The sequence below is a fragment of the Python bivittatus genome, unplaced genomic scaffold, assembly GCF_059951505.1.
Source record: "Python bivittatus isolate LINGU-HERP-01145 unplaced genomic scaffold, Pbiv_v1 ctg000480_np1212, whole genome shotgun sequence".
NCBI lineage: Eukaryota > Metazoa > Chordata > Lepidosauria > Squamata > Pythonidae > Python > Python bivittatus.
In genome coordinates, this window is record NW_028277075.1 from 91,692,344 (window position 1) to 91,711,187 (window position 18,844).

Below are 18,844 nucleotides of genomic sequence, written 5' to 3' on the forward strand. Positions count from 1 at the left end.
ATTTTTTTTCTACTTTATGTTGCTTATGTAATGCCTTTTTTTGTATTTAAAGTGCTCAGTCCAATAGCAAAATGTATCATTTAAATAAAGCCAATCTTTTTATAAAATATATAATATTTCAGTTTTGGAAATGTAAGCAGAATAATGATTTTTAACCGAGTAAAATGGAATTGATTTAAGAATTGAACAGTTTTAAACTGAAAAACTGAAAATTGCAATATGCATAATATTGTTCAAGCAAAACTGCACTTGTATTACTTGAATCAAGTTTTTTTTTAATAAAGGCCTCAACATGGCAAAGTTTAGAAATAGGTAGTATGCATGCACAGAATACAACAAAAAAATCTCTTATAAAACAGCTGTTATTTTTGCAATGTTTGTACAAAGGGAATAGAGCCACCACAAATGTATTTATTCTGTTAGATTAATAGATCATGACAGCTAAAATCAGTAATGTGTCGCAGAGGAATGAAAAGCCCTCTAGTTCTTTGAATACAGGTATGAGAAATATTTTGTGCCTTAAAGTTATGTAGAAAAAATTCCATGGGTGGTTGTCTTTTAACATCCTAAACAAGTTGTATGACATCTTTCTGCTACAATTAAAAAAAGGCAAATATTGTATTGATTTTGTTTTTTTCTTTTTATTCTTCATAACAACATAAAATAAGCTAATACCAGAGAAAGTGCTGGAAACTGATTACATTTTACACTCTCCACTATTGAGAATGTGGGCTTGAGGTTTGTCGAAGAATTTTTAAAATTTATCCACACTTGCTTTTAAATAATGTGTCGATAGATACAAAAGGATGAAGACTTGTTTGCTGTAATGTTTCTCTGAAAGGGTGGAGTTTCCTCACTCTTCCTAAGAATATTGTTCTCCATGTGTGTGCTTATGGCTTTTTGCTCTCCTGACAACATAGGGAAACTCATCATACACAAAGTATGCCTGTGACTGATTAAAGAAATGCATAACGTGTGTGCAGGCTGGGCAACACCCTCTTGTGATCCAGGTATACAGGACTACAGAATAGGCCTTCTCACACATCTGTTAAGGTCTCACCACTTGCAAAGTGGTATATCGCTAAGTTCACTAAGATTTTACTAAATATGAAGGATTTTTACATGGCATATATGTTTAGTATAGCTTGGACAATCACTGAATCTCCAAAACGGAATAATCTGTGCTCATGCAGACCATTAGATGTTTTCTATAGTACTCATAGCTTCTTTGCAACCTAAAGCTAATTGAAAAAGCAAGTTATGTTTGATTGTGAAATTAGCTTCTCTATAGTTTTAAGGTTCTGAAGTGAATTTCTAATGAGCACGAAGAGAGTAAACAACCCAATCATACTTCCACTATTTGAAACAAAAACAAATTCACACACTGTACTACAGCCTTCAGACTATATAATGGAAAAGTGCAGATATTGTCTTCAGTAGATTAAGTAAAACCAAAGGAAAAATTCATACAAAATAGATTGCCCATATTCACACTACAAAGGATTTCTTTAAATTTTTAACAAATTCAGTGTGTGTTATATCAGCAGCATTGTTGCAAATTGTACTGTAGTGCAGTTTTTTTTTCATAAAAATACCATACAAATGGTCAGTCAAGTCATCAGCAAAAGAAAGACCCAGATAACCACCAACCAAATTGAAAAAATATCCAGAAGTAATGCTGATGCCAAAACAATTATAATACTGTTGGTACATAGAAAAGTAATCCTTATATTTTATACATTTATACAGTATACAAAAGATTACAGTGGATTATGCCACAGTCTCCCTTATGCCAATATCTATTTTCTTTGGAAGAAGTTCTTTCCTTTCATCCATGCTTGCTAAGGAGTTTCGGCAATTCTGCCCATCCATGTATAACTTTGCATACACTGGATTGGAATAGTTTGTTGGCTGAAAAGAGATAAGTATATTAGCTGTTATTTAGATTGCTATAAGCCCCCAAAGTGAAAAATTGCTAATCATAAAAGGAACATAACATGCATACATCACAAGACACTAGGGGAAGATTATTAAGCCAAGGAATAGGGGCTGTTAAAATATTTCATGAGACACACTTTGTACATAACTGGTGACATGCAACAAGGGAGAACCTGAATTTATTTGAAACAGAGAAGGGAAACATCATAAATGGTCTAATTTATTATTTGCTTTGATTTACAATAGATATACTCTTCTTTCATGGAGCGTGAATGACTGTTTGTGCTTGACAAGTCCCAAAGGATTCTTCTCTGAAAGTCCCTTAAAGTAAAAGAAGAAAATTGTCTATTCTACTCTTCTAGCATAGATACTAATGAACAAACCAGCCAAGTTAAAACAAACAAACAAACAAACAAAAAATTAATAAAAGGGGAGGGACCTGGATGGGTCCCTTCCCTGATCCAGATGCTGATCTAAATCAGAGAAGCTTGAAATAGGCTATTAAAACATAAGGGGGTTCATTACCCTGCAAGAACTGTAATGGCTTATTTTAACTTCCCAAGTGCCTACTATGGTTTAATTTAGACCAAGTTCTGTTTTTTAGCATGATCTGGAATTAGCAGTTGTATCACCAAGTTACTCTTAAATAAAACAGAGAGACAGGAGGAAGTAACAGCAGCAGACACGTTCTGCATATGTTTGGGCTAATGTGGACTGTGTATATGCATACACATAGATTTATGTGCATATTTCTACAGGTCATGCACTTAGCGCATTTAGACTTTTACAAAGGTACATAAAACTGACTTTCAAATGGAGCTCTTCCAAGAGGGTTATTGTTGGAAGTATAGCAGAACAGCAGTATCCAGAGCAACGTGCATGAAAGGGCCGAGTGGTGATGCAAAGAGCAGATGGAGAAGTAATTTTCATTTGAATATATTGGTGAAATCCAATATCGTGCAAGGAACTTGAATAATTAAACTTTCTCCTTGCCTAAATCTCCCTTTGGCTCCAGTACCCACCACTAGAAATTTCTATTTGGAGTTTGGGGGATCAATAGAACTTGTAGACTGTGCAACTATACTGCAGTGACAAGGGAAACTATAAATTCAGGAATCTTGTGTGAGTGCTACAAGATTCCTCTGCCCAATTTCCCTTGTTTATTGCACCTTAACAGCTTACGAGTTCAGCCTTCTGAAATAGTTTTTCAGGGGCAACTAAGGGCTTCAGGGTGAAGAACATGAAAGATGTGAATTTATGTTTCATTTGTGGAAAGTTGCATTTTATTCTAAATTATTTGTTTGTTTCTATGGATGATTATTTTATGGCGCATAAGACTGTCAGTAAGTATTGGTTGTGATGGCTATATAGAGTATAGCTCCTAATACAAGTTGATGCAAAACAAAAACTACTATGTTCATCTCCTGATGTGGATTTCTTATTGTGATATAATTGACAACTATGAACTAAATGCAGGACACGATGGCTTTTTGTCTGGCTTTTTAACTATTCTTCTGCCCATTTTTTATTGTCTGGTGATCTATTGTACATCTCTCTGTAAGTGTATCTTTCAAAAAGGATGTAGTTGAGTGTACAGTTCAAATAATTATGTTGCATCCCCACTTAGAATACAATATCTGATACTAGAAAAATTAAGTTCTATTGAAATGGCACCTGGCCAAACAAATGAATTGGTTTCTGAGAAACATTTTGCTGACATGCTCTTTTTTCAGCCATAAACATAGCCAGCATTTCAGAGCACACTACAGGTGTGCCACAAAATGTTTTATATTATCTATTGTGCTTAAATGAGTTTACTTTCCTGGTGATCTTAAGAGGGAGAGCATGATTCAAACACTGAGATAAACAAAGGTCACTCTGATCTTAAGCCTCCTGAGAGATACATTGGAAAGATTCATAGCATGAATTCATGACTGAATTCAAGTATCACATTTTCAGCCTTCAAACCCTATCAAAATCATCATTATTGCCATGACAATATAACTAAGTCTACTTTTCCATGCTTTCCTTACTCCCTTATTAAAGAGTAAGCACTATTAAACTCATGCATAGGATTAGGTTGCACACTGTGTGTTATACACTATAAAATTGGCTGGAGCACAATAATTCATGGTCAGAGAAGCTCAGCATAAAACCATAACAAAGTCTGTTCAATTAATCTGATCAGCCACTCTCTATGTTGTATTTCCCTGCCCCCCCAGCTCTTCTTTCTTTTATGAAGAAGAGTCATTTTGCAGAACTGAATACATGCAAAATGATTTTCAGTTACAGAAATCACATAACACACATGAAAAATGAAATATATAAATACATGCATCTTTGCCAGTGAGGATGGTTAATAAGAATGTCACCCACATTTAAGACAGCTCAAAGATTTCCAATACATTATTTAGAGATAATGGATGCAAATGAGCAAGCTGAGAGCATTAATGTTTCATTGCTTTATTTTAGAACATTTTTTTGAATGTGATTTCAGCTACCTATCTTTTTTGAATTGCATACATTGTGCTCATAAAATTCTATCAAAACTAAGTACACATTTATGAACATGTTAATTTCAAATGCTTTTGGACTGCCATCATGTCATCTCTGGGAGAACATCCAAGCCGACCAAAGACTTCATCTCTCTCCCCCTGAAACTAGAGTGGAAGAGACTCCTGTCATTGTAATATGCACTTTTGCTGCTTTGTGAGCCTTTGGAAAAGACTGAAGCCAATGCTCCTCTAGTATTAGACAATGCTAGAATCCAAAAAGGGTGTCATGGAGAGTTGTCCATCTATCCCAAACTGGGAGTTCTATGGCAGCCACAGAGCTGACATTGTTTATGGTTCAGATGGGAAAATGGGTAGAGATGGACAACCTGAAGAAGAAGAGAAAGAGTTCTGCTCTTTCCTTCTTTCTATCTTACTGGCACAAGTCTGGTAGCTGTTCATTGCTTTGAGAACTAAATTTTGACATTATCTGCCCTAGAGGAAGAATTATTCTGTTAAGAACAGAAAAATGAAAAACTAGGTGAAACTAAATTCAGGTCAAGCTTCCAATATAGTATAATTTGTATGTTTTGACTTTGGGAGAAAATCATATAAACTACTAAAGCTGCATAGCAAAATATCACCAAACTATAAATTAGCATGTCATGGCTTATTCTTGTTGCCTTTTGAGGAACAAGTAGATATGATGTTAATTATGGGAATACAATTAACATGAAAGTTTGTTTTATATAAAATAGTAGGGGTATCATATCTGGTCTGCAAAAATCAAGATGGCCACTAGACTGCAACAGTGTTAGCATTTTCTATATCTCTTTATTACCCCTTAATAATTGTCTAGATTTCTGCTGCCCAAATGTGGTAAATTCATTATTCAGTAAATATGTCTGGCATATATGTGGGATGTCTTTTATCTGTGGGAAAGCATAGAAACATTTGTAACTCTTGGAAGAGGACTGTGATATAATGAACATGGAAAAGAATGACTATTTCTCACCCCTGCTGTTAGAGGTCCTTTCAGATCAGAGTTTAAGTAGATGGGTGGTGCCGTGTGGGGAAGCTTGAAGACTGTAGGACCTCCCCCTATGTATCTGCCCTGCATTGAATAAAGCATGTTTTGAAGTTCAGTTTCTGATTTTAAAATAGTACATCTCCCCGATTTTAAAATAGTACATCTCCCCGCTCCATTCTGAAACATAAGTGAGCAAGTGAGTGAAAACACATGTTGTAACTTTTTTCCCCCTTATAGAAACAAGTAAAAAAAAAAAAAGTTTTTTCTTAGATTACTTAGATTACATTCAGCATGATATTCATACTGGAAATGTGTCTGCATCAAGTTCATTTTCATTTTGTGACGGATGTAGGAAGAAGATCAAGTACGGTATACTGTCTATACTTGACTGATTAAAAACTCACTATCATATCTAAAACAATCCATTACTCAGCTACTGTTTTGGCACGGGGTAACACGGGCTTTATATTAATGGAGGCCTTCTTTTCAGGAATTCATAGAGGTGATTATTATTTGGAACAGTGGGAGTGCCTCTGTATGCTTCCCCCATCCCCCTGAAGTAGTACAACTGGTAGGATTTGTGGGATGCCTTTTGCTATTATCATGTCTTGCTTTTGTCCAACAATGGTTGCTTGTTCCCCTCAGCTTGAAGTTAAAAAAAAGAAAAGAAAAGAGGGGAGGAAATTTCCAGCAGTTTTGACTCATCTTTCCCAGAGTTCTTTATCAACTGGAAACCCATAAAACTTTCAGGGGCATCATCTGCTTCCCATGGTCCAGCCCTAATGGTACCATTTTCCCTTAGCTGCAAGAATAATTTTATTAGAAATTGAAGTATAATTTTTTAAAAAGGATAGTTGCAAGAAAATGCTTACATGCGCCTGAAAATATACCACATATAAGAAGATAACTGCAGCAGTACCATTCAGATTACTGCATCACAGAAATATAAAAAGTACAGAAAAGAAATAAAAAAATGAACATGAGATCATTGAGTCTGCCACTGTTTCTATTTAATAAAATGCTAAAGTGTATTGCCTATTTAAGTTAGAAAACAAAGCAATTATGGAATACTATGTCAGAAATAATGTACAGTTTATGAGAAACCTTTAACTCTTTTGCATAATAATAGAAATCAGGATTGCCCTTCCTATTTCACAGGCAGTAGCTGATTCTTATTTTACAGCACATAATTTAAGATACTGATACCACAAGATATGAAAACAGATATTACCTCAGATGATTTTAAAATGATTTGGATAACTTTAAGGACAATAGGTCTAACACTGCCTGTTGCCCCTGTCAACTAAATAAATCTTCTTTTGTTCATGCAGTGTATCTCTCTGATTAACAGGTACTTTCAATCATTGTTTGTGAAATTCTTAGAGAAATCTGCTGGTCTACAAAGTTAAATTTTTGGACCAATTAGATTGTTAAGGCTGGTCCAGGAAAGTAATAATACTACTATTTGTATCCTACCAGTTCATAGCCATTGTTATGTTTATAGATTATGATTCTGCTTACTCATTGTCTTGCTATTATACTTGTGCTATCAGTGAAGAATCATCTAGGGATGGTATTCTGCTGCTCCTGTAAGTGGAGAATTGGAAGTATAATCTACAAAAACAAGATTTCTTGAAATAAACCAGACTTGCAGTGGAAGAAATACAGCTATTTCCATCACTGGTCTTTAAACCTGCATATTTTAGATCGCTGAATGTCCCACAGAAGCACATTTAAAGAGGGGTAACAAACACACACAATACTATAATTTAGAATGCAGTGTCTTATTTTACTTTTAACATATATAATATAGAACCATTCCACACATCACATCTTCATTTGAAGAGTGCAACTCTCCAAATGTTGATTTAGTGCTGTGAATGAATCATCATAGATCAAGTATTATACCAATAATGCACTGGATCCAGTGAAGGCTTCTGCAAATGAAAAGGATTGAGGTTTTTTAAAAGATTGTCCTGTGCCTCTCCCTGTTCTCTACTGGAGTAAAGGAAGAGTCTTTGGAACAGTGTAAACTTGGTGAGGAGCTGGAGGGACAGAGGGCATCAGTGAAAATTGGCTGCTACCATTTCCATAACTAAAAGCCTTTGCTGGATCATAGATTCTTCCCTAACTGAAAGGACTCCTCCCATTCATGTACAGGCACTTTTGGATCTCATCCCAACCCAGTAGTTCACTGCCACAGAGTATGAATGGGAAAGCAAAGTAACAGATATTTATTTAATTTACCTTTTCTGGATTTAATGTGAACTCTGGAAGACTCCTTTCACTGTGATTATGCCCCACTTCATACATATTGTATGATGGGTTTCCAATTTCTACATTGAGTCCTCCATTTATTATTGGCTGTCGTCGGATTGTTTTTGTCCTACAATACATCAGAGGAAAATAGAAAATAAAACACTGTCTATAAATAACACTTATTAAAATATTCTCCTATGAAAGGTCTCAATCTGTGATCTGAAAGACTATATTGTGGGGAGGGGGGAATGCATATATTTACATGTTACTGTACAAGTGCAAGTGCTCATTCAATGATAACACTGGAAGAAAACTGTCCCATGACATTCCCCATCTCCATGGCAGTTCCTTGGAGTTTGGTTCTTAAGACCTTGTTTGTTTCTTTTCCCCCCTTCTTTCTCTCTCCTTCACATACCTCTCTCAGTAACATCACTCCATTTCATGGATTTCATAACTCCCTATATAATGATGATTCCTGGTATCTTTCTATTTTCAACTGCCTGTTTGACATACCTATTAGATGTCTAACTGCCATATCAAACTCAAACTTAACAGAATGTTTCTCTTTTTCCTAAACTTCTCTTCAATCCCTGTCCATAATTTTTGCCAACATAACATTTTTCCTTGAGGACAAGTTGTGCTTTATGTTTCTGCTGCCTCAAAGATCTATAAAGAAAAGATGATTTTTTCAGCTACTATAAAGTAAAACAAAATTTCCTTTGAGTTGAACTTGATATCCATCCATCCATCCATCCATCCATCCATCCATCCATCCATCCATCCATCATATTTATATGGTCACCCATCTCACAAAACATGACTCTGGGTGGTGTACAATAAAAAACTATAAAACAATAATATAAAAACAGTTAATAAGTAAAAAAATATTAATATTATGATTAAAAAGTCAAGGAGAGGGCAACAGATATTTACAGCAATGGAGCCAGCTCAGCAATTCACCATTCCCTTGGGACCCCCAGGCCTAATAACATAACCAAGTTTGAGGGACTTACAGAAAATTAACAGGGATGGAGCCATTTCACCTTGAAGAGGATGATGTTCCATAAATTGGGTGCCAATTTTTGGTGACTCCTTTGCCATATCCATGTAGAGTTTTTGGCCACAAACTTTAGGAAATGCTTAATAATAATACTAATAATACTAATGCTGCTGCTGCTTACCTTCGTTTTCTTTTACAGAGGAGCAAACCTATTACCAAAGTAGTAATCAAGGTCACCAAGAGGACAAGAGGAACAATGATTGCAATACTTCCTACAACAAATAATAGAAACACTCTGTTTACTGCGAAGCTAACACTTGGGAAGCTAACTTTGAAAAATACTTCAACAAACATACATTTTAATACAAATTAGATCAAGTGTTAACAAATAGATGGGATAATAGAATTAAATTCTGTACATTATCTGAAGAGTTGTATGACATACCAGGTTTCAATATATTACTGTACATTACCTTATTCCACTGTAGCCATAATTTGCTTGCTTGCTATTTCTAAATATCACCTCAAGGCCCATTTCAGTAAAATAAGTACTGAATAAATCAACTTCATTGTGTCTATTTCATTGCTATCTGACAATCTTCTAATTTCCCTATGTCTGTCAAGGAATCTGTCTGTCAATTAATCTTCTATTTCTGTTTCACCAGTTTATCACAGCAGAGCACTACATCAGTTTTAACACAACATAGATAGACAACAAAATATCCCATATGTCAAGCATAGAATATATTTTGATTTATAATCTGAAATAATTCTTAATTGGCCCTTGAAAGTTAATAAACTGGGTAGTGCAGCACTTTGAATTCATAGGCAAAAAGATGCTTCAGAAGATGCAAGGACACTCACATAATATCTATTTGCAATTACTTAAACACATCTCTTCCCAGTATCAGTGCTGTCCCAGGAAAAGATGTCTCAGTTTAAGAAGCTACAGATAGGTGCTACATGAGCACTCCCATGCCCTCCAAAACATATTTGCTTTGATAGTTGAAACTACACAAAAGTTCATTAACTATCTGAACATATTTGAATGGGTCACACCTCTCTCACTCTATACATCATTCTCATTCTCTCTCTCTTTTTTAGCAGTTTGCTGGATTGAAGCCACCAGGCTCATCCTTTACTGATCTGAAAGTTATCTGTGGAGCTAACTCAAATTATATATGCTTGTTTTATATGTAATTTATTACCAGGTATTTTAGATTGCTGAATTTAGGTCCCACTGAAGTCATGAGGATGAGTTAGTCATAATTTAATGCATATTGATTCAGAGGGATCAAGTTTGACTAACTGGATATAAATTCAACCCATCATAATTCTTCTATATGACCACAATCTCTCTTGGGTGTATATCCTCATTTCCAATTATATTCAAAGTTGCCATCTTTGCTTCTCCAGATCTACAGATATCATTCTTATTTATTACTGAATAATTATCTTGCATTGCAATTGCATGGTATTCTTTTTCTTCCTTAAATGACACTTCAGAGTCTATTTTTCCCATGATGTTCTCTATTTTGGTTAAACTGTATAGTCCTCACCCACCAACTGAAACTAAGCCTATGCAAATCTATTTGCTCAATATTGAGCCTTTATTACCCTTCCTTTCCTTTCTCCCCATGTTCTGCGTATGTGGAGAAACTGAAAGGACAATGAGCTCCACAGTTATAAATATATACAATAAAAATAATAGCTTAAATGCTGTTACTGTATATTAACTAAAAACAACTTACTTGTACTGATATTATCAGATTTGCTGCTTTTAGGAGCTGGCCTTTCACACTGTGTACCTGACCAGTTTGTAGGGCATCTAGAATAAATAAATAAAGATAACAAGTTAACTCATAGCAATAATTATCTATATAACTGTTAGATACAACCAACATGAATTATGTTTCTGAGTATCAACTATTATTCTAACTTTATGATAGATATAGATATAACATGTAATATAATACTGAAATGTTAATAAAGACAGCTTCCTTGATTATCTTTAATTACTATGAAATTAGAACAAAAACTAAATACAAGCCATTATAAAGGTCTTTATTAGTAGATGGTTCTATATTTCAAACCAGGAAGCAATCAGAGATATCTAAATAACTAATATCTGGCTTGTACAATATGTTCAAATTTAAAATGAATTTACTTTTAGCTAATAGCTGTATCAAAATAGAAATATTTTATTTATATTCTGGATTATAATAGGAACAATTACTTCTGTCTTTTGTCAATTGAAAATAAAAATTAAAAGCTTTATTAAATGACAAGTTTGGAGTATACTATCCTGAAATGAACACCTTGTTGTGTCATTTAATATAACCTAATGCTAGGTTTTAACTGATTGAATACTTTGATTAAAACATTTGACTTAAACTTATTTTTATTTTATTATTATTGCATTTATACTCCATATTTATTTATATTCCACCATTCAAGATGGCTTACAATGACTAAAACATAAAGTACAAAAGTTTAAAAAATGCAAATAAAATAAAAATTAAAATTAAAATCAGTTATTGAAGTAGTTAACAATTACAGGTTTGGCAAGAGATGCAATGTTATCCTTTCCCTAAATACTGAGAATGAGAGCTAAACAGATCTCCTGAGGGAGTGCGTTCCAAAGGCTGGGAGCCACAGAGAAGAAAGTCCTTTCCTGTTGTCAGCCCTTCAAGGTAGGCCAGTTCAAGAAACAGATTCCATCAGTTTGACTGGAACTGTATAGGCTATAGTAACAGAATCTTGAAAGCCTGAGTATATTTTATCTTCTTTCCTTCTTATACCCCTGTGAATTGGAGTAGAGCCAATCTGAGCTTCTTTCTTATGCTTTCTCTGTTTCCCGGGCATATAGCATGTTTTTGTTTTTGTAACCATTTTAGCATAGTTTTCTCAAAGGTCATCTCTGTGGCTCTCCGGGTACCCAATAAGTCAAGCTTCCATCTTGAGAAGGGGCTCTCCTGTTGATCTACCTAAATATCAGGAGTCTCCAAGACCGGGAGACCTGTCATTTATTTTTAATATATTCATTTATTAAAAGCTGTAAAGCAGCACCCACTTAACAATTTGCATTCCCTCTTCGCTCTTTTAAGATGATGCTTACTGAGAAACATATCTATCATTAACATTAAATGATTTTTCTTCCAACTTTTGGTTTGTTTTCACTTACATTAATTATAACCCATACAATTAAAATGTTTCAGTTAACTGAGTGGCAAGCTATAGTCTTTGCATAAGTCATCAGGAATGAAGAATAATCACAAATAGTTTGACTGGTTGAAAGCAATTTCCTATGTTCCTAATGAGATGATAGAAGTGTTGTGCTGTCACGTCACAACTCTTCAGCTTCATTCTAAAATTCAAATATAATCTAATTCCTTTAAACTTAATTCACAGCCTTTGAGATAAAATGTGATTGCTATTACTATTTTTTTTTAAACCTTCAAATAAGTCACTATTGACATGTCAGAAAGTATATACAGTCTAATTAGTCATGCACATTTTCTCACTTTCATGGAGAAAATCTGTGTGGTTGCTAAGAGTCAACACTGACTTGATGGCACATAATCAGTCAATCAACTTCTCATTTAAAATATGCATGAAACCCCACAATTTTGTACATTAATTGTTCAAGACATTACATAATTCTAGAAAAATATTTTCCTTTCTAACAGTTATACAAATCATGTATGTAAAGGAGACCAAGCTTCATAGAATCCTTCTAGTTTAAATACACATGTTAATTAAAACCCTCTTTCCCCAGGTTTTCTTCTAAGCTTTTTATATAACATGGTATATAATTCATAACCCTTAAGTAAAAGGTCTATTACATGGGAAAAAAATCATGTCATGGAACAACTTTGCTTAATAGCACTTTTTTCTTCAATGACAAGAAAATATCTCAAATTATTTTATGGGAAAAAAATTCTGCCTTAACTGAAGAAAGTGGAAAACAAAACAAAAAGGGGTGGGGGAAGGATTTACAAGCTATGAAACAACTACCAGAATAAATCAAATATATGCTCAGTGACTGCTTCCATTTTGATGACATCTTTGGATGGATTTGTGCCAGAAGAATATTCTCATAAGAAATATTACACTCAAGAAGATTTTTTTTTCAGTTTCTGAACTGTAGGAACATTTATTATGGCATGTATGTATGTATATATGTATGTGTGCTTGTATGTATATGCACACACATAGAAAGAGAAAGACATAAAGGCAATAAACACAATGGCAGGTGTGACTAGGGAAAATGTTTTTATTGCAAAAAGAAGGTAATATCAACTTCACAGTATGGAAGACTAGAGCTACCCCTATTAGACAAGCATGCCATCTACTTGCTACATTCTCTAAGAGTGGCATTAAAAGGGTATACTTGGGATCCTACCTCATGAAATAGATTGAAGTATCTGTCCTTGCAGAATGAAAAATAACATTGCATTAAACGATTACATCTCATGGAATGGACAGGTTTACATACAATGGGCAATTATATTTAAGAACTATAAAGTATAAACCCGTCTTGAATGCAAATGGATAAACTCATTGATTATCAATTACACATTGTTTATAAATCATATAAATAATTACGTTAAGTATTAAATTCAATCATGGTACCAGTTGAATGGTTTCAGAGTAGTTCTATATGATCGTAACCCTCCCTTTCACAACTTTTCTTTACTTTACATCAGTGGGGTAGATCCAATGTTTCTTCTTTTTACTGCCTTGCAACTCTCTGCATCCCTCATAATAGCCATTTAGCAGTTGCTGGGAGTTTTAATTCTGGATAGCTCCAGGTTCCAGATATAGGGCAGATGTTTTGTCAACCTTACAAATACATGGTAATTTCTGCACTTGTACTAGAAGAGGGAAGAAATTGTTCATAAAGGAGGGACAGACATTATCTAATTCTGTACTATCTGACTCTTAGAGTATGTGTGTGATAGACAGACAGACAGACAGACAATTCTCCATGTCCTAAGGTTCACAGAACTAACTTATAGATCCTTTGATTGTGGTCTGTAGCCAAGAAGTAGTATACCACTCATAAACCCTGTTGGTCTGGAATTGTTGCAGACTGGTGGGAGGACAGCATAAAGATCCCTTAAAATGGCCAAATATGGCAACTTGCACAGAAGTAATGACATACAAGATACGAAATGAAAGCTATTTCATGACTATTTACCAATATGAAAAGGAGATTAAATAGCTGGCAGAAGGAAACTGGAGTAGAAACATTAAAGCATACTTCAGAGCATGCAGTCACATACAGTATAATGAACATCTGTCCTACAAAGATTCAAAACAAACCATTGAGAAGTCAATCCTTTAATAAACATTAATTCTGTCTGTGAGTTATGAATAAAGGAAGAGAGATATTCTGTTTGCTATTACCATACTATCTTTTCAAAGATAGCTACTTTGCCTTAGGAAGATAATAAAAAGTGATCACTATGTAGCATTTTGTAGAAATAGTCACTTGTTGCAAATTAATATTTAGTATGATTGTATCTGTAACTGTGGCATTTATCATCATTAACATATTAATTTTATTCCTTGTTCAGTTTATGAAAGAAAACAAAATCTACAACATAGTCATTGCTTTTGCTCTAATATTATTAAATTTGCTTTTGCTCTAATGCAATTAAATATACTAATTGATTAATGAATTTTCTCAAGGTAACATATTTTAGTATAGCTGAATTAGTTGTAATGATGCATTATAAAATGTAATGTTGTAGACAACTAGCCTATTCTTAGCATACTGTAAACCATGCCAATCAGTTAAGAATTAAAAAGCATATTAAAAACCTGATCTCATTCTTGTTTGTTCAAACAATTATTTTTAACATAATAAATCAAGTTTATCTTACAGTGAGCATGTTGCCAAATAAAATCTGGCCACCTCAACATATTTACACTGCAAAATCTCTATTTCAGTTATATCAAATGGCAGTACCTAGCTGACCTGGGCAATCTGAATGTGAAGTGGGATCAGACCTGATTACTACTTGGATGGAAGGCAACCAGAAAATCCCAGGGCTGTATACGTGGGGAATTAAAACAACAACAACCATCACCACCAGAAGATAGTAACGACAGACTATTTCTATTGCTACCAGGAAAACAACATGGACATTCCATGTAGTGACTAAGAATCAAGACTCCCTGACTCAAGGGAAATTTTACCTTTTTATCAGCTGGCAAAATGTATCTACAACCTGGTTTTCAAAATTCTGTTCAAATAACATTTTAATTTATTGTTTTAAAATACAAATTATTACTGGAAGATAATATTAAAAGGATAAACAATAAAATTATATTGTTATATATGATCATTAAACAAATCAACCCAGAATTCTCACTAGAGGCACAAATGACCAGGCTCATATTATCCTACTTTGGGCACATTATGCAAGACTTAGCTCTGTGGAGAAGGCTCTAATGCTGGGAAGGGTGGAAGGAAAGAGAAGAAGAGGACAACCAGCAGTAAGGTGGATGGATCCAGTTACGTTGGCAATGAGTGCACTGTTGGAAGACCTGAAAGTCCAGGTTAGGGACAGATTGTCATGTAGAAAATTTATCTATGTGGCCACTAAAAGTTGACAACAACTTGATGACACATAATCAATCAATCAATCAATAAATAAATCAATAAATCAATCAGTATATATTTAAATATAAAATATTTATTACTAACTTGGTAAAAGTATAAGACGGCAACTAATTTACAAAATACTGATGTTTGTTTCCCATAAGATACTTAACTAGAGTGATGACTAACAAATGTTTTAGAGAAAACTAAAATCTATTCTTGAGAATCCAGCATAAATTAGATAAGACAATGATAAGAGACATCAGTATGTTATCTTTCAGGATCACAAAATAGGCCTGACATTGACTCAGCTAATTATAGCCCAGTAGTTATCTTTTTTTTCCCCCCAGGTCACATTTTGGATTCTTTCTACTGAAGAGATATAAAAATGTTTTTATTACATACTAGCATTTGGTGGACCTGCTTCTTTTATTGATAATCTTTGTCAATTTTTTTTAAGGCATCCTTTATAAATAATACATAGACAAAAACTCATACAAGATAGGGTTTTTAAAGAAAGGGGGGAAATTGTACAAAGGCTTTCCACTGAAAGAAAGGATGAAGGGGTCGGGGCAATTTTTGCATGAAAGCTATAGGCTACAGAAGAAAGAGCAGAGATGAATCACTGAATTCAACTGCAATGACTATTACATAATAATAAGAAATTCAGCACTTATGCATACATTTTCCTGTTAATGCATTTCTCTGCTTTTAAAATGCAACTGTCCTTCCTTCCTTCCTTCCTTCCTTCCTTCCTTCCTTCCTTCCTTCCTTCCTTCCTTCCTTCCTTCCTTCCTTCCTTCCTTCCTTCCTTCCTTCCTTCCTCCCTTCCCTTCCCTTCCCTTCCCTTCCCTTCCCTTCCCTTCCCTTCCCTTCCCTTCCCTTCCCTTCTCTTCTCTTCTCTTCTCTTCTCTTCTCTTCTCTTCTCTTCTCTTCTCTTCTCTTCTCTTCTCTTCTCTTTTTCTTTGCATCTTCTTTTTAAAAGTTTCTCAGGACAATATTTTATATGAAACGTCCATAACTTGGCTTTGTTGCTCTTTAGATTCAGCCTCCAAAATATGCACCCAAGTCTTCAGTAAAACCCATGTTTTCAATATCATAAAGCAGCCGTACCCCTGTTCAGGATGGCTTAGCAGTTTTATGATGCAGATGCAGATTCCTTAAGGTGTTACAGAACGATGCTATGTTCCTGCCCCCTCCAAAGCATCTTTTGGAGTTTGAATACAGGCTTATTCTCCTTGCCCAGTCACCCTATCACCAGAATAGGACAGCAAACATTTTTTGAGGGTAAAAACAGACATCAGCCTTCACTCACATCCCACATATCACAAATTTGACTTCTGTATACGATTACCTGTTGTTGTTTGCAAGTAGTTTTTTCCTAAATGTTTTTGTCTGTTTTGGCCAGGGTGCCGTATTCCCTCATCCTGTAGACTAACCCCAGCAGTTCACTGGCTACCTTGCAGAAGAAGGAACACTCATTCGACTGGAACAATAGTTGCCCTTATCTCTTAGGTCTTAGAAGCTCTTAGAGTTTTGTGTAGTATGTGAGAGGTTGCTGATTGAAAACTCAGCAAAAACTGTATTTTCCCCCTTTATTATTTTCTTTCCTTTAACTACCTAGCTAGCTTTCACTAAATATATAAAGCCTTTTTGATTTTTCTTTCTTTCTTTAGTACCGGGTTCTGCTGTTTTAGCATTTTCAACATTTTTGCTGGGTTTCAAACGAGCAACCTCATCCATATGAAGCAAAACTCTTAGCTACTGTGCTAAAGTTACATTCCAGAGGTTATTACAGTGTCCTTTGTTTTTGTAAAATATATATCTCTCCTTACATATGAAACTCAAGGTAGCATATATAGCACTCTCTTCCTATTTATGTATGTATGTATGTATGTATGTATGTATGTATCAAATTGATTTATATGGTCACCCATCTTGTGTATGTGACTCTAGGCAGCTAACAACATGTTAAAATAATTTTAAAAAATATTAGCAAAGAATACAAAACCAACAATGGTCACCATGGATAACCCAAACAAAACATTTAACAGAGACCTCTCAATGGGCCATCTAATTTCCATATCCCCAGACCATGGAGCACATCCATGCTTTATGAAAAACCAGCAGGGACAGGGCCAATCTGAGATGACAGAGCAAGCTGTTCCAGAAGGCAGCCATTCCTACATCAACTTCCATAGGTTGGGTGAGGGAGATGACTGGTCTAAAAGCTTCCATGGATGAAGATAGATTAGAATCTCTATACTACCCTTGCTATCGTAGTAACTTGTATCTTTATGTTTCTTGTAAGTAGTTAAAGTTTCTAGTTAACAAATGTGCTTTATTTCAACCATGTCATACCCATTTCACACAAAAGAACAGGCCCATCACACAATTCCAAATTCTATGCACTATAAATATGGGATGATATTATGGGAAGCTCCTATGCAGCTAAAACATTTCTTTGTTCTGATGAAAACTTTTTGTATGACAAACCTTTCCTTTATTTTTCTCCCAGCCCTATTCACATCTGGAGTACAATGCATTCTGTTAAATGGTTTTCACAGTGGTCAGAGGAAAGAAGTAAAATCAAGGTTTGGTTGCATGGAACATATAAGTCCAGTGAACCTGCATGAGATCTTATGAGTTTTTGACCAGAGCAGGTAAGGTGTTGGCATTCTAATATCACATTTTATAATGAGATCACTGCAATCTCCAGGCAATCACAACGGTTTGAGTATTTTTAATTAATTAATTAGTCTGTTGATGATGCAAAATTATATATTGGTGCTTGGTTCTGAAAAAGTTGCTAAGCTCTGAGTTAGAGGAATCACACGATGGCAGCTTTTTCATCTCCATGTTTTCTTACTTTACAAAACCTTGTCTTCCTATTTATGAACAAGTAGACATTGTACCAAGTTTTTTGAATGGTGTTATCATCAAAAAGATTCCATAGAATTATTCTGAAAATAAACATGCACATGATAGCAATAGCTGTTTTAAAACCATAAATCTATTAGAATATCATGTCATTAGACATAACTCTACTGAAATCCTAGAAAACAAATGCTGCTGATTTGGGACAGGAAAGACATCTGTCTTTACTAAAACAGACTTCATAGTAAGGAAGAAGAATTAATGGAATTCACTGCCATCCATTTCTCTCAGCTACAAACACTTTCAAGAGTTATATACATTCAGGAAAGTTATGTAAAATCAGCATAAAATTTGAGAAAGTTGAAATATGTTGGAGCTAAGCGATATTTAAACAAAGCATGTAGTATAGAAAATAAGGTATATTACAATGAGTTGTACAAAAGCAACTTTAGTAATTCATGTAGTTGTGTGGGGATGTGCAGTACTGTGCAAAAGTTTTAGGCAGGTGTGAAAAAATGCTGTAAAGTAAGAATGCTTCCAAAAATATATATTGTAATTGTTTATGTTTATCAATTTACAAAATGCAAAGTGAGCAAACAGAAGAAAAACCTAAATCAAATCAATATTTGGTGTGA

At 34.5% G+C, this 18,844-nt stretch overlaps 1 protein-coding gene across 1 annotated transcript in view; it reads right to left on the bottom strand.

Moving 5' to 3' along the window:
* Positions 1-326: 326 nt before the first annotated feature.
* The window catches only part of LRP1B (LDL receptor related protein 1B), a 715,984-nt gene continuing 697,466 nt past the window's right edge, over positions 327-18,844 (bottom strand). Inside the window, exons 89-93 of the mRNA XM_088145133.1 lie at positions 10,471-10,547; positions 8,901-8,991; positions 7,708-7,846; positions 5,446-5,544; positions 327-1,911 (exon numbers count right to left, since the gene is read on the bottom strand). Of these exons, the coding sequence (XP_088001259.1) occupies positions 1,771-1,911; positions 5,446-5,544; positions 7,708-7,846; positions 8,901-8,991; positions 10,471-10,547 (547 nt within the window). The 3' untranslated portion in view covers positions 327-1,770. The remainder of the gene's footprint in view (positions 1,912-5,445; positions 5,545-7,707; positions 7,847-8,900; positions 8,992-10,470; positions 10,548-18,844) is intronic.